Source organism: Hyperoodon ampullatus (genome assembly GCF_949752795.1).
Source record: "Hyperoodon ampullatus genome assembly, chromosome: 18".
NCBI classification, from domain to species: Eukaryota; Metazoa; Chordata; class Mammalia; order Artiodactyla; family Ziphiidae; genus Hyperoodon; species Hyperoodon ampullatus.
This window is the reverse complement of record NC_136931.1, coordinates 44,951,365-44,972,179: the sequence shown is the minus strand read 5'-3', so window position 1 is coordinate 44,972,179 and position 20,815 is coordinate 44,951,365. Positions and strand designations below refer to the sequence as shown.

The following is a 20,815-nucleotide window of genomic DNA, read 5'->3' as shown; positions in this document are numbered from 1 at the left end:
TGTAAACAGTGAAATGTGCTGTAACATCCATAATGGCTTAGTGAGCTTTCAGTGTTTGCTGAATGAATCATGAGATGGTAAACGCATTAGAAAACTTTTGTTGAATAAGGAATTATGCCATCAGGGCCATTGCTTCTGGCCCTGATGGAATTACTGCTACCAGCTTTGGCCTCTCACTGTAAACAACTAGAAAACAAGGCATAATAAACAATACAACTCTCTACAGACATCAGACAGCAGGCAGCACTGTCATCATGGGGAGAAGGAGGATAAATAGATGAGCCTTATGATCACGTTGCTTTCTGCTTGGAGGCACTCTCGGATAACAGTGCAGGGTGGAGCAATGCAAGCAGAGTACAGCAGTCTGAATTGAAGAGACAGATTAGATTTGGGGAAGCAGAGGAGACTAGGATTTGTGGGGCAGGAACACCAGAGAGGAGGGAGCCATGGCAAGAGCTACATAAATCCATATGGGGTTCCTTGCAGTCCTTTGTTGAACACTAATCTGCACATGTATAGGATGAAACTCCGTGAGGCCAGGCAGAAGACAAGTTCAGGGAGCTGTGAGCTAAAAATAATTAGCACCTGGAGACCTCTGGGTTCTGACCAGCCAGAGTGGGGAGACCTTGGTGAACACTGCAGCGTTGAGTTAAGAGCCCAGAAGGGCCATGCCTTAGCAGTATGGCTAAACCAGCCTTTCAGTAAAGACCCACCCTAGCCAGGGGAAAAAGATGAGCCTCAAAAGCATCGTCTTTTGTGCGTAACTTAAGAGCCTACAAAAGAAAAATAAAAAAATAAAACACTTTAAAAGAAGACAACAAAATCTAGACACTCAACAACATAACGCTGAAAAAGTTTTATTGGCAGCCAATAAAAAATTATTAGATATGTTCCACATTTTAAAATACTGAAAAGTTTTGACAACTAAATGCAACATGTAATCCTGGATTGGATTCTTGACCAGAAAAGGACATCAGTGGGAAAATAGGCAAAATTTCGGTATAGTCTATAGATTAGAATACAGTATTGCATCAGTTTTGATTTCCTGATTTTTATGATGGTACTGTGGTCAAACAGATGAATGCTTTTGCTTTTACGAAATATACATTGAAGTATTTAGAGGAAAAGGAGGTGTATGTCTATAAATTACTCTCAAACACTTGAGATAATTATATATATATATAAATATATACACAAATGTATCAATTTATATATACACACACACACACACACACACACAAGATTCCTAGATAGCTGATGCCCAGTCTAGGTTAAGAATAGCTAAGACTTGAAATTTCAGAGGAAGTGTAGTTTAATTTGTCTTCACCATGTGTTTTGTTTCTAGAGTTTAAATATTGAAGGCCTCCCATCAAAGGGCCCTATACTGCCCTGGCTGGTAAGTGAAAGTTATTTAATTTCAGGCCCATATTTTCTGGGCTATGATTGAATAGCTGTTACAAACCATTCCAAATGAAGTATATTTTCTTTCCTTTTTAAAGATGTGCTGATTGTGTTTAGATGTAAGAAAGATATTAACCGTCTTTATTCCATTATGTTCAGGTGGATACAAAGTACCTGTCCCCCTTGTTGCTGGCCTATGAAGACAGAATGAAAGAGAAGGACGAGCTCAATGCCAGCCTTCAGGTAGGTGGGCAAAAGTCTCAGAAGGACAAGGTTTGTAAAAAAGTAGACCGATTCAAACTTGGAAGCAACATTTTGAAGATAGGTATAGCCAACATCTAGCAGGTACTCAAGTGTTTGTTAAAAGAAGGAAAGGAGGAAGGAGGGAGTGTAGCAGGGTGGGGACGGGGAGAAGGGAGAGGGAAGGCAGGAGAGAGGGACAGGCAGAGCAGGGGGTGGGTTGGGATTGATGGGAGAAATATTGGAGGGACAGGGTGGTGCAGCATTGGAAGCCGTGGCTTCCCAGACAGGCAGCCCCACGTGGGCTGGGATCTTGGAGTGTGGAGAAGGCAGCAGTGGGAGGTGCTACTTTCCTGGTCCTGTGCAGCTGCAAACAGCACTGGTAAAAGGGACATTTGGGCAGACAAGGAAGGTAGAAGACCGGGGATGTTTTAGGCAGACTTAGATGCTTCTTAATTCTATGAAGAGCTGACCCCCAGGAAGTCTACTTACTGAGCTGTTGGTAGTGGTGGGGAAGTGAGGTTTTTGTTTGTTTCTGCCGTGTTCACTCTTTTTCATGGGAATGGCTCCTGGAGCAGAATTCATTCTAATGATACAGGAAACCAAGGCTGTGCAGGTGTTATAGATACTTCCCATGCCTTTCCATGCTGCGAACCTGTATGTTCCTTATTTACCAAAGAGATCCCTGGAATTGGAGGGATCCAGGGAGAAAAGAGTTGGTATTTCTAGGATCCCTGATTGGAAGGGTCTGTTAAGAGTCACCCAGCCTGTTCTTGTTCTGCTGTCCCACGTACATGGCCCATGTAATGCAGTTGTGAACCTTTTCTCCTAGGCTTTCTGTTGGACACTTAGTTTTTTAAGAGGGTGAATTAATTTTATATAATTGGTTAAGCATCAATCCAAATAATAAAAATACTTATTTAGTGCTCCTTCTAAAATAGGGTTCGGGAAACATTTTCTGTAAACATTTACTTAGTATCAATTTTAGGCTTTGGGGGCCATGGAGTCTCTATTTGCAGCTACTCAGCTCTGCTACTGTAGCATGAAAGCGGCTGCAGAGCAGGTGTGAACGAATAGGTGTGGCTATGTTCCAATAAAACTTTATTGACAATACAGGCAGCTGGCCTGTGGGCTGTAGTTTGCCCCACCCATGTTCTGAAAAAGGGCCAGTGGACTGCTAGCAATTGGGGAGTGCGTTTGGGCAGAAAGGTGAGAGAAAGAGAAGTTGCTTGGCATTGTTGCTTCTTATAAGTATAAATGTCTGCTAGCTGGGAGAAGAATATTTAGAAGCATCCCAGAATAAATATTAGCACCTAAGATTCTCACCAAAAGACAGCACACAATACTGAAGCTGGCCAGGGGCTAGCTGAGAAAAGTCATGACGGAGGCCACCCAGCGTGAGTGCCACAAACACAGACCGTTAGCAGTCGAAAACAGACCAAGCAACAGTCCTCATGTAGGGGCCAATGAGTGATGAAGCTGGACTGACTGATGGCTTTAAGTAAGGGAGGCTTTCTCGTGATTGTAACGGGGCAAAATTATGAGACTCCAACCCCTGCACCAAGCCCTTCCCCACCGAAATGGGCTTCAGTTAGGATGAAAAATTCTTATTTTTATCTAAAAAGCCCCAGTTTATCCTCCAAAGTCTTTAAACAAAGAAAAAACTATGGCATTTATAGGCATCTCTGCCTTTTTTATTCACCTTTTTATCTTTTCAAATATTTGGCAGTTATAGAAAAATGTTATCAAGTTAGGAATCGAATATTTAAAACCTGAGATGCTTTTGTCCCTTGTTCTCTGCATGGTAGCTGTCTCTTGTGTTTTCTCGCTAGACCGTGAGCCCCTCGAGGGCAGGCACTTGGTGCTGGTACCAAGTTTAAGGCTGCCGGTACTATGAGACTTTGCTTAAAAGTTATTAACATTTGATTTTAGCCCCAGCGACAGCCTTAGAACTAAGAAATACAGAGATGAATGTATGTGTGTGTTAGAGTTTACATACATTTTGTTTCAGGAGGAAATGAGAACGTTTAAGATGAGAGTCCAAGAAGTGGTGAAAGAAAATGAAGAACTGCACCAAGAGCTGAATAAGAATGGTCTTGTCTCCAGTGAGGAATGGCAAGTGGTGTTGTGTTTCTGGTATTTTGCTAATTAAAAAAAAGAAAAGATCCTAAGAATAAACTTTATTCAATTGTCAAATATATATGTATTTTAACTAAAACATTTTAATGTAGAGTTTCTAAGAAACTAATCAGGTGTAGTGAAAACTAGTAAATTATTCTAAACTTGTATTTTAAAGACTATTTTAAAAATTCTAAATAGGCATATATATATATATATATATATATATATATATATATATATATATATATATATGCTGTCTCCATTTTTATCTTCTGAGGTGGTATTTTTCTAGGGCACTTTTCCCATCCAGAACCTGTTGAGTCACATCCTTTCTTAGACCCCTCTGATGGCTCCCAGGGCTTTAGGACAGACAGTCCAGGATGAGGCCCTGCACTCCCAGCTCCCACTGGCCCTGCCCCTTCCACTCCCAGACAGCTGCATGCTGCCTCACTTCCAGCCTATTGCTGATGCTCTTCCCTCCCCCCGGAACACCCCTTTCTGCCCTCCTGTACCTCCGTTAGGGCCCTGCTCAAATGGTGCTAGTCAGTAGCTCTCCCTGAAGGCAGAGTGAATTGTTCCCTTGCCTCCGTTTCTGACTTGGCCCTAAACACACGCCCTGTCCTGTACCTGCCATGCTGTGCCTACCTATGTGTCTTCACACCTGTCTCCCTCTTCTCCTTTGGGAGCATCTCAAGGGCAGGGCCATGTCCTGTTCATCTAGCACGGCAGCAACAGATGCCTGCCTGTTCAGTGCATTTGAGAAAGTAAATGTCTTCAAAAGTCTAAAGGCAATACCCAAGCAGGACCAAGAAAGCAAAAGCTATTCAGGTATATCTTTTTTGCCTTGGGTAGGTATGTTATAGTTAATATTTTTTTAATGTCTTAACATCACTGAAAAAAATTAAATATTTTCCATATGTGATATATAGAAATTTGGAATTGAGTCAACAGCATTCTTACCATTAGGTGGGTTCTCCCTGATTTTATGGCCACTGATGTGTCCGTTGGGACTGGTTGGGCAGCTACTGGATCCTGTTGTACTGTGGCTTCCCCTGTTGAACTTTGATTTTCTTCTGTCAGGGTTCCTAGTGTGTCTCCCCTCAAACCCTCCTTGAATAGTGCCCTAGAAAGCAGGTCAGTTGGGCTGCTTCCAGGCTCCCTCTCCCAAACCCTCAGATTCTTTCTCTAACCTTGTGTATAGCTGTAAGTCAAACCTATTTACTTCTCATTATGGTAAAAACAATAAATAAATAAAATAAAGGAAAGAAAGGCAGACCCCACTTTGAAATCCGCATGCCCACTGTCTTCCCCAGTCCTGTTTATAAGACTTCGAAATTTGCATCCTGCTCTAGCCTGGTAGCCTGTGGCACAGGGTTGGGCTGCAGAAAGCTGTCAGTTCTGCACAGGGCCTGTTGAGGCCCTGCGGCCAGCCTCCCCCCTACTCTGAATTCACTGTCCTCCAGCTGGGGCAGGACCAGGGCCTCCCACCCTGTAGGCAGATCTCCTGCCGCCCCGAAGCCTGTCCCAGGCGTGCCCTCGCCTGCCCCACCTAGGCTGCTGCTCCCGGTGCCTGCGCAGGCGTGAGGTGCACTGCATCCCGGTCCCATCCTCGGGCACGCTGACTTCACACATCAGCAGAGTCTTTCTCCTTAGTTTCAGATAATTTCTCGATGAACTTCTGGGCTGCAGCTAAACTCTACATTTCTTTCCCTAACTGCCTCTGACCAGCTGGGTAACCTCATGCTTAATGGGCCTCAGTTTCTTTACCTATAAAATGGGAAGGAGCATTAAACTAAATTTGAGGTTTTGACCTTTTTTTTTAGGAATGGGAGGTCCCTTTCATTTAAAAAAAAAAAAAAAGAAAAGGAGGAAGAGAGGGAGGGAGGAAGTCTGATAAGAAAGTCCAGAGTGGAGCTGCTCTGTTTGAGGCAGGCATGAGGAGGCTGGAGCGGCCCCACCTAGGGGAGCTCCGCTCCGGTACAGCGTGGGGCCTCCTCCACACCACAGGCTGGGCAGCTGGTACGGACGCCTCCAGGGGCCCAGGAGCTAGTGCGCAGCCTCTGTTGAGGGAGGTAATCGCTAGAGCTGGACTCCTTTCATCTTTTCTCCCTCCTTCCTCCACCTCACTTTTTTTTTTTTTTTTTTTTTGCGGTACGCAGGCCTCTCACTGCTGTGGCCTCTCCCGTTGCGGAGCACAGGCTCCAGACGCGCAGGCTCAGCGGCCATGGCTCACGGGCCCAGCCGCTCCGCGGCATGTGGGATCTTCCCGGACCGGGGCATGAACCCACGTCCCCTGCATCGGCAGGCGGACTCTCAACCACTGCGCCACCAGGGAAGCCCCTCCACGTCACTTTTTTAAGCCTAAAGTGGAAAATTGAGATAATTTACTGGTTTACCATGTACCTCGGGTGGTAAACATTTAACTAGATGATTTCTAAGATCCCTTTAGCTCATTCTCACTGGATTTTGCAATCATGAGGTTGAGCTGAGCTGGGATTTACTTTGTACCAACTGTCAGGATAGGGTTTGCGCAGGTGAAATTCAACCTGGGGGGGTCTTAGTACAGTTTAAGAACTCATACAAGGGCTTTTAACAAAGTCATTGTCTTTTGGCAAATATGCTACCGAGTACAAGTGAACATATTGTGCTTAAAATGGGAACTTTCTAAATTCTTTAAAAATATTTCATACTGGCTTCAAAATAATCCACTGGGTGGGGGGATTAGAGGTTTATATAGACGAAACAAGACTGGCCATTTGATAATTGTTCAAGCGGGGCGTTTTGTACATGGGAGTTTCTATTCTATTCTTTCTACTTTTGTATATGTTTGAAATCTTACATTTTAACAAGTTACTAAAGCAGTTCGTAATTCAAACTTCATTTCTGTCCTTTCCCTCAATTTAATGGAAATGACAAGACTTGCTGTGTTAATAACATGTTTAGCCTTAAAACATGTCACTACCCTCAACCCATTTGATGCTTTCTTTTAGACTCAGGAGTGTCTCTGTAATCATTCTGCACCTGAATGTCAGTATTTAATTGTGTAAATCAATTTGTAGGCGTCAGCTTCAGACTCAAGCAGAACTGGTTTTAGAGGAAAACAAGTTGTTGATAGAGCAGTTGGAGATTCAGCAAAGAAAAGCCAAGGACACGCACCAGGAGCGTCTCCAGGAAGGTGAGCGGTCCTTCCCGCGAGGGGTGGTGATGCTGTGACGTTGCCATTGTGTCATTTTACACTGGCACCCCCCCACCCCCACTTGAAGACACTGGAAGTCATGTTTTTTAGAACATGTTCTTCTCTCCTGAGGGGCAGCTGTTTATGTTATAGCATATCCAGCCGTCACCCGTGATGCACTGACTGCTTTCTCTTAGACTCCACGGTGTCGAGTTACTCTCTTTTGTAAATCAGTTGTGGATGACAGCTTTAGAGTGAGCAGAACTGAGTCTGGGGGAAAACAGTGTGCCACGTAACAGGGAAAAATCGTGTGAGATGAATATTTGAAAGAACACAAGGACACGTTCCCCAAACTTTGTTGAATGAGTAAATAAGTAGGAACCACTGACTCTCTAAACAGTTTCTCTGTGCTCTCCCCCCTTCCTTCAGCGCTGCAGGCGCTGCCGCAGCTTAAATCTCCGTCACATCCTTTCTGTGAGCGCCTCCTCTCCCCACATGTCCCCCACCACCACCGCCCTGCCGCCCCATCCCAGGAGCCTCACAGCTGAGTCATTTATTCCACTTCGATTAAAACCAAAACTTATGAGCACAAAAGAGAGTGGTATTTTTTTTCCTTTGGCTTTACTGATTTTTCTTTTCTGGTGAAGAACAATGTAGGACAGGAGGCCAAGATACAAGCTGTCTTCTGTGAGCCAGCGTGAGTCCTTTCTGTTTCCCCTTCTGCACCCCTGTTATTCAGCGGCTCCCCTTTCCACACCACGGAAGAGTCCGCTACCAGCCCCTGCTGTAGCTGAAGCTGCGGGGCTGGCGCTTGGCTTGTGTCTGCTGGCCAGGCCGGGTCCACAGTGAGAGCAGCTCTCAATCCAGTAGGAGTTTCCTCCCCATAGACTGAGCAGGCACAGGAGTAGCTGCCTTTGTCCTGGCACTGCTTGGGGTGGAGGGGAGAGAAAGCCTCAAAGATCAGAGACGACAGGGAAATTAATTTCATATTTACTGAGCTTACTCTCAAACACAGCAGATCTAAACAGGTAGGATGATTATTTTGGCCTGTGTGATTCAGTCAGCTGCCCATGTTATTTTCCCATTTCCCAGAAACAGCTATTCATTTCGATCAACTAAATGTTTTCACAGAACAGAAGGATTTAGAGTTCTACGCTGTAATACTTCTGAGTGCTAGCTTCAGCAGATGCCCAGGAAGTGTCTTAATATTACATACTTCCATGTCACTTAGGATGAAAATATTTATGATTTACTTTAGATGTAGGACACTAAACATAAAAAGTTAATGAAGAAAGGGAAGAAAAACAAATTCTGCCCTTAGTTGGGCCATACTTGATATCCTTAAAATCTTGAAAATCTTGCAGTTTTATGGACGACATCATGATGTACGCTTGTACATCTGTATGTGACTTAAGGCTTCAGTCTTTAGAAAGTCAGTTCCTTGAAGACTGGAATCATATATTGTTAAATATTATATATTTAACAATAATATCAGTATATTGATCCCCAGTAAGAAAGTGTATATTTAGTGACTACTTAATATAGGGACAGTAATTGCTAAGTACAAAGGCTTTGGTATTAATTTCTAAATCGCCAGCACATTTTTTTTAAAGATCATCTTTTATGAGCTCTCACTAGTATTAGTAATCAGTAATCATGCTTTATTAGCTCTTCTGTACCAAGTCTTTATCCATCTCTTTTGTGCTTCAGTTTCTAAACTGACTAAACAGCTAATACTTCTGGAGACTAAGACACAGAGCCAAGAAAAGGAGCTAACTAAAAGTAAGGAGCAATTGGAAACTTTACAGACGGAATGCCAGGAACTAAAAATACAGTTGGACAGCAAAGTTGCAAGAGAACTTCACACTTCAATTGTAAATAAATTAAAAAGGTAAGGACTCAATGTCTTTTCAAGCGTTTATGTGTCACCATGCATATTGTTATAGGCAGGTAGAGAGAGGGTGCTCCCTCTTTTTTGAGTCATTTAGCTACACCAGCACAGGTGTCCAAGACTAAGAATGGTAAATATTTTATTAAAGTAGAACAAGGCCGTCCTTGAGGGCTGTGGTCTACAGTTTGTGTGTATGTATATGATTTTTTCCCCTACTGTTCCAGCCTCTCTTGTTTTTAGATCCAAAGACAATTTAAAGTAGTAGAACTGGAAATCTAGATCTCCAGTAGTGGGGAACTGGTGAAATGAAAGGATAGAACCATAAAATGAAATACAGTGCAGCCATTAAACATGATGTCACAGAAGAATATTTTTGACATTGGAAAATAGCCACATATATTTGTAAGTGAAGAGATTAGGTTACAAAACAGTATGTAGAGAATGATTGCAATTTTATTTAAAAAGAAAAAAGGAGTGTGTGTGTGTGTGTGTGTGTGTGTGTATTAAGCTGACCAACCATCCCAGTTTGCCTGGGACTGAGGGGTTTCCCAGGATGCAGGACTTCTCGTGTTAACGAAGATGACTGGGACGAGTTCATCACTCTTGTGTGTGTATGTCTGTCTGTGTCTGTCTAATTACATATATGTATATAAAACTACTTATATACCATACGTACGTAGAGAAAGGATTGGAAGAATGGAAAAATAGTAATAGAAATTATCTTTGGCAGGTGAAATTATGGGTGTATCAGCAGTCAGTGTTCTCCAAAGAAACAGCCAATAGGATATGTATAGGATATGTATATACATATTTGGAGAGAGCAAGAGAGATTTATTTTAAGGAGCGGCTCATGCAGTTGTGAGGGCTGGCAAATCCAGGCTCCGTAGGGCAGCCCAGCTGGCTGGGGACTCAGGCTGGAACCTGAGACTATGATATAGTGTTGAGGCAGAATTCTTTCTTCTTTGGGAAACCTCAGTTTTTGCTCATAAGGTCTTCAACTAATGGGATGAGGCCTGCCCATGTTATAAAGGATAATCTCCCTTAAAGTCAACTGACTGAGATGTTAGTCACGTCTACAAAATACCTTCACAGAAACATCTAACGAGTGTTTGACCAAACAACTGGGCACCATAGACTAGCCAAGTTGACGCATAAACTTAACTATCATAATGAGTAATGTAATGTAAATTTTCTTTGTGTTTTCTCTACTTTCCAAGTGTTCTGTTATGAATGCATATTACTTTTGTAATAGAGAAGAAATAATGTTTTAAATGGTGGGGCTTTCAGCTCAAGGTGGTTGATGCGGGGGGAATAAATGAGTTAGTGCATACAAAGTGCTTAGCTTGGTGTATCAGTAAATGCTGATGATAACAAGTACAGGAACCCAGTGTTTTGACTCTACTGTTGCATGCTGTCTGGGCCAGATCTGTACTTTACTTTTCTGTTCCAGTAGAGGAAGGAAATTGTTTTGAAGTCATAGTCATCTTTATGATTTTATTTTCCTCAAATACCCACTCCTGTGGCTCATTTTTTTTTTTATGGATGCGTCATAACCACATATCCTAATAGCCCCCTAGAGGTGAGTATAAAAGGTATAAAAAATTTCTGAAGGAAGCCACTAATTGCCAGTGGGAGTGAAAGCAATGGGAGATGTGGTCATTGAAGAAACAAACACGTCACCAAATCTCTTTTAAGTGGAAACTGGGTCAGGAGTGTAGCGGCTCAGAAGGCACTGGACTGGGAGGTGTTTCCTGCTAGTCTCAGCCTGTCAGTAGCGATGCTGTCGGATAGAAATGCCTGAAGCACTCACCTGGGCCATCCTACTTGTGGCGAGCTACCCCCTCCCACCCCAGCCCCGCCCAAGTGTTGTTTTGGCTGGGCCGACCCTTACAGTTCTTATTCTGATTGTAAGATGCACCCCAGCAGCACCATCAGGAAACGCTGAAGAAACAAGTGTCATTCCTCACAGGTCCTGGAAGGTTCGTGGTACACCTGGGGCCACACAACAAGGTCGAGGGTAGAGCGAGGGACAGCGCAGACCTGAGATTCTGCCCTTTTTGGGGTCAAGGGTGAAATGAAGCGGTCAGTTACCTAGGTCACCCAGAGCTTTCTAAAAGGGGAACCTTATGGGTAAGACGGCCTGGCTCTTTGTCTAGTTGTGTGGCCGGCAGTATGTTTATTCAAGAAGAATGTCTTTGAAGTGGAAGCCTCAGCAATCAAAAGCTTAATGTCAAGCACTTACACCACAGTCAGAAAATCCGACTGTCAGGTTGTTACGCTACAGGAGGGAAAGCCTTTGTGCCAGCTTTTTGCTGAGAGGCTTTGGGCTCCGGAGTTGACAGGTGGGGTAAGGAATAGAGGAATGAGGAGGGTGGAGGTGGGGGAGTGTTGAGCCTGTTGGCGCTCTTGGAAGGGGCAGTGTTTGCTTGGAGAGGAAATCTGTAACGTGGGAAGGGGGGCATGGATCCATTAGAGACGGAATATGTGAATTCAGGGAAGTGTGTAGAGGTGGTACCAAGACCTGGTAGAAAAATAGGCAAAATAAGGAGAAGGAAGCCCAGAGTGTTTTGGTCTGGGCTACTACACGCAGGGGCCAAGGACATCTTGGAGCCAAGGACACCTTGGAGTTAGGCTAAAGGTGGCAGAAGGGCCTCTGGGGCTTCAGTGCACTTGCCCTCTGGTTGCCTCAGTGAGGGGGAGCCCTTCCCATGCTGCTGTCATGATAGAGATAACGCCACATACAAAAGAGGAATTATTAACTAGCAGCAGAGCGGCTGTTGAACTAGCTCCTACAATGGGGGTGAGTCTGAGTTAGCAAAGGGTTGTACCTCAGGCAAAGGTGAGGTCATGAAGAAAATATTTTATTTATGTAGAAAAAGGTTGGGTTGAACCTGTGCTCAGTGAGCTTCTAGGTATGGTGCATATGTGTTGTTCTCTTATCCTGTTGAAGGCAGTTCAGATAATAAACCCAGAGTGGCTTATCCATTTTGTCTTGCTTGTTCTACTTATTGACAACCATGCCTGGAAGGAACTGTGATGCAGGAAACAGCAGAAGCTTATTTTCCTAGTGAACTGTCCAGTTGGCTTAGACTTAGACTGGTGGTTACAACTTGAAGCTTAGATTGTTCTTTGCTTTTACTATTGCCTAGAAAGCTCGAGCTTACTCGGCTTGGGTGATGGGAGAGAAACCGGGTGTCAACCTACGTCACTAAAGAAATTTAGCAAACTCTTTTGGGGAGAGCTAAGGGTTTGCGGTGACTAGTGGTATCTGCAAAAGGCAAGCCTTCCTTATCCTGGTTTTGGGGGGTCCTGTATCCTAAAGTGAAGCCAACTATTCACATAACTCACCTACACAGACGGAGTCCTGGTCATCAGTCAGCAATGTGTCTGCTCAGGGAGGCACCAGGACAGAACAGTCCCCTACTACAGTGCACACCAAATACCCAGTCTTCATCCTAAAGTAAGAACAGACGGCTAGATGTGACCGACAGCAAGGAGCATTGGGTGTAGGGGGCAAATTGCAATGGTGGGAGACCTAGATGAGCAGAGAAACTCAGTTCAAAGGAAACTGAGATTACACAGAGAACTGAGGAGAGTTTTTTGGCCGCGCCAGGCGGCTTGCAAGATCTCAGCTCCCCAACCAGGGATTGAACCCAGGCCCTTGGCAGTGAAAGCCCGGAATCCTAACCCACTAGGCCATCCGGGACCCAAGGAGAGTTTAAAAGAATAAAATGCCATGGCAAAAAAAGTGTAATCACTAAATAAGAAAAATTAAAAACGATTACCAGAATTTTCAAAAAACATCAGTTGAAGGGCTGAAAGATAAATTTGTGGATTCACCTAGAACATCAGGAAACAAACAGTTGGAATGGAGAGAAAAGATAACAGATGGAAGACCCATCCAAGAGGTCCAGCCTCAGATCATCAGGAATCACAGAGAGATTAAAGAAAATGGAAAGGGAGGCGTTAATAGTTGAAGGGCATTTCCAGATCTCTGAAGCCATTGATTAAAAGGACCCACAGAACCCAGAATTATCAGACAAAGACTATACAACCACTGGTGGCTGTGTGCTTAAAGAAAGAAAAGCTCCAAATTGTCTTCAGGGAACTATAAAACGTGACAATAGTGGGTTTGAAAAGGAAGAAATAGAATTTTTAGAACTGAAAAATACAAACTCAGTGGATGGGCTTAACTACAGATTAGACACAGCTGAATTGTGAAATAGTGAACTGAAATAGGTCAGAAGCAAAACTAGTTCGGGATGACATAGAGTGTTCAAAGGTTGAGGTACCACTAGATTGGAGACAAGAATCAGCATAGGGATATATTTAAATCAAAAGGAGTGGTTAGAGATAGGATAGCTGAGAATCTTCCCCAACCGAAGATGACAATACATGGTTTGTGCTAGCCCAACCGGGACAGTTTCCTTCAGAGGAGTTCAGCGGCAGCAGGCTCTTCACAGGGGTGCTGTGGTCCTCCCTTAAATGTTAGCTTCAGAGTGCTGGATACAAGCAAACCCTGGATGACCTAGAATTTTATTACCAGAAAAAATCCCTTTCAGAAGTGAAGTCAAATAAGGGTATTTTCCAACCCAAACTGAGTGTCACCACCAGCAGACCTGCATTAAAGGCAATTCTAAAGGAGGGTATAGAAGACCTAAGTCTGGAGGAGGAAAGTAACTCAAGGTGGGACATCTGAGACACAAAATGGAACTAAAAGACAGTGGTAAATTTGTGGATAAATATAAATGAACATTGATTCTATAAACCAATAATGATAATATCTTTGGGGACTTAAAAATACATAGAATTAAAATGTACAACAAAAATAGCATATAATTAGTGAGGGTGGTAAATGGAATTTGTGTTCTAAAGTCTGTATCATTCAGAAGAGGATAAAGGTGTTGATTATAGTTTGAAAATATGCATGATGAAATTTCTGGGAACAGAATGTGTTTAACTTCTAAACTAGTATAGGGAAAGAAAGAATGATTTTTTTAAAAAGTAATCCAAATGATGTCAAGAAAAGGTAGAACAAGTGGGAAAACAGAAAACACAAAATAAAATGTTAGGTTTAAAAGCAAATATATCGGTAGTAGGGAAAGTGAAATAGAGAAGCTCATCGCTCCCAGGTCCTGGAGGAGGTGCACAGCACTCCTCACGGGGCCACATTGGGAGGTCAAGGCAGGTGCAGGCAGAGAGAAGCCGCAGGACCTGGGGCACATGCCTTTATTAGGGTCCGTGGGTGGAGTGCTTTGGGCTTCCTGGGCTAAGGCCAATTGGTCAGTTCAAACCAGAAAAGAGCAGGGTTTTGGTAAGGTTCAAGGGGGAGAGGGGTTCTTACCTAAAGGGCGCATGAGGGGAGGGCCCTGCGAGGTGAGGAAGGAGGGTCGTTGGGGGAGTCATATCAGGAACTTACACTGACTTGTGACTCTGCTGGCTGTTATAGGGCCTGCGCTGCAGAGTGGGGCTAGTGTCAGTTCAAGACCCCTGCAGGCCCCTTGGCCACACAAAATGGATGCCAAGGCAGCAGTATCACGGAGTAGTTCACCAAAACTCTCCACAGCAACTCTGTGTTGTCGTTAAGATATACATCTCAAACGTAAGGACACAGAAATTTCAAAAGTAAAAGGACAGAAAGAGTTATACTACTCAAACACGAACCAAAAGAAAGGTGGTAAATTATATTAACATCTGACAAGATAAATGTTAAGGTAAAGACTCCACATAACAAAGAGGATCAATTCATAGAGATAAAAGGCTCAATCCATCAAATAGATGCACCTAAAAATAAGTTCATGCCAATACATTTGGAAATTTAGATGAAATAGTCACATTGGTTGAAAAATATAACTTGTCAAAACTGACTTATAAAGAAAAAGAATACCTGAATATTCCTTTAGTCATTAAAGAAATTGAATCCAAAGATCTTCCCTTGAAGAAAACTACCGGCCTAGATACCTTCACAAAAGAGCTCTAAAAGTATTCAAGCAGGGGCTTCCCTGGTGGCGCAGTGGTTGAGAGTCTGCCTGCCGATGCAGGGGATACGGGTTCGTGCCCCGGTCCGGGAGGATCCCACATGCCGCGGAGTGGCTAGGCCCGTGAGCCATGGCCGCCGAGCCTGCACGTCCGGAGCCTGTGCTCCGCAATGGGAGAGGCCACAACAGTGAGAGGCCCGCGTACCACAAAAAAAAAAAAAAAAAAAAAAATTCAAGGAGGAAATAATTCTAGTCTCACCTGAACACTTTTTAAAGAACAGAAAAAGAGTTAATGCTCTCTAATTCATTTTATGAGGTAAATATAACCTTGATACCAAAACCCAACAATGATGGTATAAGAAAGGAAAATTACATTTCATTTTCACTCATGAATCTAGATGTAAAAACTCTAAAAACAGTATTAGTAATAGATGTGAACTTCTTTAATGGTTCTGCTGAAAAATAAAACTACAGTAAATGTCACTCTCAGTGGTGGAATGTTGCAAGCTTTCCTATTGAGACTGGAAACAGTACAGAGATGCCCTCTGATACCATTTCTAAACAGCATAAACAACATTGGTTACTAAATGGTAACTAGTGCACATGGCAAGAAAAAGAAAAGTTATAAAGTTTGCGAAGAAAGAAATAATAGTGTCATTATTTATAGATGATAGAATTCCATATGTAGAAAACAGATCTACAAATTAATCATTAGAACTAATAATAAACTTTTGCACTACAGTAATCAGAACAGCATGTTTTTGGCACAAAAATAGAAATGTGGATCGATGGAACAGAATAGAGAGCCCAGAAATAAACCCACACACCTATGGTCAATTAATCTTTGACAAAGGAGGCAAGAATATACAATGGGAAAAAGACAGTCTCTTCAGCAAGTGGTGTTGGGAAAGTTAGACAGCCACATGTAAATCAGTCAAGTTAGAACACACCCTCTCACCATACACAAAAATAAACTCAAAATGGCTTGAGGACTTAAACATAAGACGTGACACCATAAAACTCCTAGAAGAGAACATAGGCAAAACATTCTCTGACGTAAATCATACCAAGGTTTTCTATGGTCAGTCTCCCAAGGCAATAGAACTAAAAACGAAAGTAAACAAATGGGACCTAATCAAACTTACAAGCTTTAGCTCAGCAAAGGAAACCATAAACAAAATGAAAAGACAACCTACAGAATGGGAGAAAATATTTGCGAACGATGCAACCATCAAGGGCTTAATTTCCCAAATATACAAACAGCTCATACAACTCAGTAACAACAACAACAAAAAAAAGCCAATTGAAAAATGGGCAGAAGACCTAAAGAGACATTTCTCCAAAGAAGACATACAAATGGCTAATATCCACATGAAAAGATGCTCAACATCTCTAATTATTAAAGAAATGCAAATCAGAACTACAGTGAGGTACCACCTCATGCTGGTCAGAATGGCCATCATTAAAAACTCTACAAATAACAAATGCTGGAGAGGGTGTCGAGAAAAGAGAACCTTCCTACAGTGTAGGTGGGAATGTAAGTTAGTGCAGCCACTGTGGAAAACAGTATGGAGGTTCCTCAGAAAATTAGAAATAGAATTACCATATGATCTAGCAGTCACACTCCTGGGCATATATCCAGACAAAACTAGAATTCAAAAAGATATATGCACCCCTAAGTTTATAGCAGCACTATTCACAATAGCCAAGACATGGAAACAACCTAAATGTCCATCAACAGATGAATGGATAAGGAAGATGTAGTACATATATACAGTGGCATACTACTCAGCCATAAAAATAATAACAAAATAATGCCATTTGCAGCAACATGGATGCAACTAGAAATTATCATACTAAGTAAGTCAGAAAGACAAGTACTATATGATATCACTTATATGTAGAATCTAAAATATGGCACAAATGAACCTATCTTATCTGTGAAACACAAACAGAATCACGGACATAGAGAATAGACTGGTGGTTGCCAAGGGGGAGGGGGGTGGGAGAGGGATGGATTGGAAGTTTGGGGTTAGCAGATGCAAACTGGTTTATATAGAATGGATAAACAACAAGGTCCTACTGCATAACGCAGGGAACTATATTCAATCCTGTGATAAACCATAATGGAAAAGAATATGAAAAAGAATGTATATACGTATAACTGAGTCACTTTGCTGTACAGCAGTAATTAACACAACATTGTAAATCAACTATGCTTCAATAAAAAAAGAAATAATAATGAATTGTTGCAATGTTGGTAGAAACAAAGTCAATTTATAAAAATCGATTGTATTTCTTTGTAGGAATAAATATGTAGAAAATGAGATTTTGAAAAAGACCCCCCCCCCAAAAAAAAGGAAAGAAAGGAGGAAGGAAAGAACTATCTACAAAGCGTCACAAATAGAAAGGAATAGAAAGATTCACAGTACTTTTATTGGAAAATCATTAAACTTTATTGATAATTTCACTGGGTAAAGATTCCAAGTTGATGGGTTTTTGGTTTTGGAGTTTTTTCCCATTCAGTTCAAAGGTGTTCTCTGTAGCCTTCTGTCTTGCATTGTGTCTAATGAAAATCTGCAGTTGTATTATCTTTGTTCCTCTGAACAGTGATATGTCTTTTCTCTTCGGCTTCTTCTAATAATTTTCCTTTGTTGCTGGTTTTTAGCATTTACTTAGGATGTACCTTGGTGTGGTTTCTTTATGTTTATTCAGCTTTAGGTTGATTGAGCTTCTTGGGCTGTGGATATATATTTTTCATCAGATTTGGAAATAATTTAGCTGTTATTTCTTCAATATTCTTTTCTATTTTCCCCTCTCTCATCTCTCCTCCTGGGACCACTTGATACTGTCCCATGGGCCTCTGATGCTCCGTCCATTTCTTTTTTCTGCTCTTGTTTCGCTCTGTGCTTCAAATGGGTAGTTTATATTGCTTGTCTTCAAGTTCACTAATCTTTTCTTCTGTAGTGTCTAATCTTTTTATTCTCATCCAACGTATTGTTTACCTCTTCCATTTGTTTTTTTCCATCACTAGAAGATCCATTTGAGTCTTTTTTGTATTTTTCATTTCTCTCCTCACCATGCTGTTATTCTCTATGCCATCATCTCTCTGACTTCTGGATCCGTTCTGTTGATTTTTTTTTTCCCTCTTGATCATGGACCCTATTTTATTGCTTATTCCCATGCTTGATTGGATATTGACTATTGTAGATTTTGTGTTGCTGGATGCTAGATTTAGTGCACTGCTTTGAATAGTGTTACATTTTGTTCTAGTGCACACTTACGTTACTAGACAGTAGTTGGATTCTTTCAAAGCTTGCTTTTGTTAGGGTAGGCCCAAAGCAGCCTTTAGTCAGGGCTAGTTTAACCCTACTACAAAGGCAGTAATACCCTTCTGAGGTTTATCGCCAATCTCCCTTATATTATAAGGTCTTTCTACTCTGGCTGGTGGGCTCATGCACTATTCCCAGTTCTTGGTGAATGTCAGGAATTATTCTGCCTCCTTGTTTCTCATGGTTCTTTCCTCGGCCTCAGGTAGTTTCCTCTCATACATGTGCAGAGCAGTAGTCAGCCAAAGACTGGTGGTGACCCCGCCTAAAGATCTCCAGAGCGCTTCCTCTCTCCCTGGAACTCCCTCCTCTCTGCCCACAATTTCTAGCTGCCTTGGCCTCTCTGATCTCTGATCTCTGACTCCTCAACTCAGCAAGTCCACTGGGTTTGGTTTGGGTTTTCCCTTCCTGTACTGCAGCCAGGCAGTAAGCTGGAGCAGTCGTAGTACTCACCTTGTTATTTCCCTCTCAGGGATCACAGTCCTGTACTGCTTATTGTCCAAAGTCTGAAAACTGTTGTTTCTTATGTTTTGCCTGGTTTTCTAGCTGAATAAATCTGGTCTCTGTAACTCTGTCTTGGCTGGAAGCAGAAAGAAATCTTTGGATTTTCAGTCTTCTTCTTTAACCCTTTATCATAAATCCAGGTCAGTGTGTCCAGTAAAATAATAGTTAAATTATTTTTCAGTGAAATAAGTGAATTCTGGTTTTTATATATTCTTGAGTTACAGTTGATACATTAATCTTAAAATCATAAATTGTTATGTATTCCTGCTGCGCATGACAAGTATGCAGCTCCTACCACATGCTTCTCTCTCTGCAAACTTGACAACACCCAAGCTGCTGTTCAGCAGAATGCGTTCACTCACCTCAGACTGCCCAGATGTCACAGCAATGTTAAAATGCTATAAAAGTTTTGGAGCCATTTTCTCAATTTCTGTGCTTATCTTATGGATGAGTAACAGACAGCTGGAGACTGCCGATCTGATCCATCTGAGGACCACACTTTGAGTCGCACTACCCTAGAGAATCCTGCAAGTGTGTGTGCAGAATATAGCCCAAGTGACTGTCAACAGGAAAACGAATGTATAGCGTTTGGTGTACTGATACAATGAAATATTCTATAGCCACACAAAAAGACAGGTGAGGGCTTCCCTGGTGGTGCAGTGGTTGAGAGTCCACCTGCCGATGCAGGGGACACGGGTTCGTGCCCCTGTCTGGGAAGATCCCACATGCCGCGGAGCGCCTGGGCCCGTGAGCCATGGCTGCTGAGCCTGCGCATCCGGAGCCTGTGCTCTGAAACGGGAGAGGCCACAACAGTGAGAGGCCCGTGTACCGCAAAAAAAAAAAAAAAAAAAAAAAAAAAAAGACGGGTGAGTCTTATAGGCATAATGACACTAAAGCACATATAGTCCCTTTGTGCACCTATTATGGGTCTTGGTTCCCTTTATATCTGGTTCCAATACTGGCAAACTGAACTAAGCTGTAGTGATGCATAGATAGGCGATGACACTATAGAAATGATTAAGGAGGGACTCTATGACTGGGGGGGTGGGAGGGAACACATGGGAGTGTCTGGGGTACCATAAGTGTTCTGTTTCTTGACCTGTGTGGTAATTATGTGGGTGTTCCCTATAATTGTTTGTTAAAATATGTATTTACCATTTGTATAGTTTTCTATATTACATTTCACAATTTAAAAATTTAAGTCATGGTTTTTCACCAGAAGAACTAAAATCAGAAATGGTCAGTAGAAGTTTCTTCTGGGGAGTGAGACTCTAGGGATAGAATAGGAAACATTTTATTTAAAAAAAATTTTTTTAATCAACTATTTCTCCCACCAAATATTAAGTGTTAACTTTGTGTATGTGTGTGCAAATTGTTTCCCCCTTTTTTTGTTTGTTTTAAGAACTATATTGTTAGAAATACAGCTGAAGCCCCTTTTAACCACCATCCTTAGCCCCATTGTTTTCCCTGGCTTTCCAAAAGCAATCAGTGTCATAAACTTGGAATTATATTTCCGGTCTATTTTTTATTTCTACATGTATCCATGAATGACATAGTATTTTTTTGGTGTGTTTTATGTGTTCATAAGTGAATTCATACTTTTAGTATCTTCACTTTTTACACTCAATTTTCAAACATCTTTTTATGTTGAGATAGATACATAGAGTTTATTCTTTTTTTTTTTTCTTTGGCCGCGTTGGTTCCTCATTGCTGTACGCGGGCTTTCTCTAGTTGCAGGGAGCAGGGGCTACTCTTAGCTGCGGTGCGCGGGCTTCTCATTGCAGTGGCTTCTCTTGTTGCGGAGCACTAGCTCTAGGTGCATGGACTTCAGTAGTTGTGGCACACAGGCTCTGTAGTTGTGGCTCGCCGGCTCAGTTGCTCCACTGCATGTGGGATCTTCCTGGACCAGGGCTCGAACCCATGTCTCCTGCAATGGCAGGTGGATTCTTAACCACTGCGCCACCAGGGAAGTCCGAGAGTTTATTCTTTTTAACTGCATGGTGGTATTCCATCATATGAAATACTGCATTTTACTTAGCCTATTGATGGAAGTTTAATTGTTTCTAAGTTTGTTCCTTTAAGCAATGCCCCAGTAAACTTTCTTGTACAGTTTATCGGTTTCCCTAAATACATACCTAGAGGTGGCATTGTTTGGCCATAGTGTAAATGCATTTTC

The 20,815-nt window shown here is 42.2% G+C and overlaps 1 protein-coding gene across 1 annotated transcript in view; it reads left to right on the top strand.

The window, feature by feature from the left end:
• CEP89 (centrosomal protein 89) overlaps nt 1-20,815 on the top strand; it is a gene marked incomplete at both ends in the record, with an annotated part of 74,288 nt that overhangs the window by 38,012 nt on the left and 15,461 nt on the right. Inside the window, 5 exons of the mRNA XM_079723519.1 lie at nt 1,346-1,396; nt 1,561-1,644; nt 3,653-3,763; nt 6,829-6,937; nt 8,648-8,828. Coding sequence (XP_079579645.1) covers nt 1,346-1,396; nt 1,561-1,644; nt 3,653-3,763; nt 6,829-6,937; nt 8,648-8,828 — 536 coding nt within the window. The remainder of the gene's footprint in view (nt 1-1,345; nt 1,397-1,560; nt 1,645-3,652; nt 3,764-6,828; nt 6,938-8,647; nt 8,829-20,815) is intronic.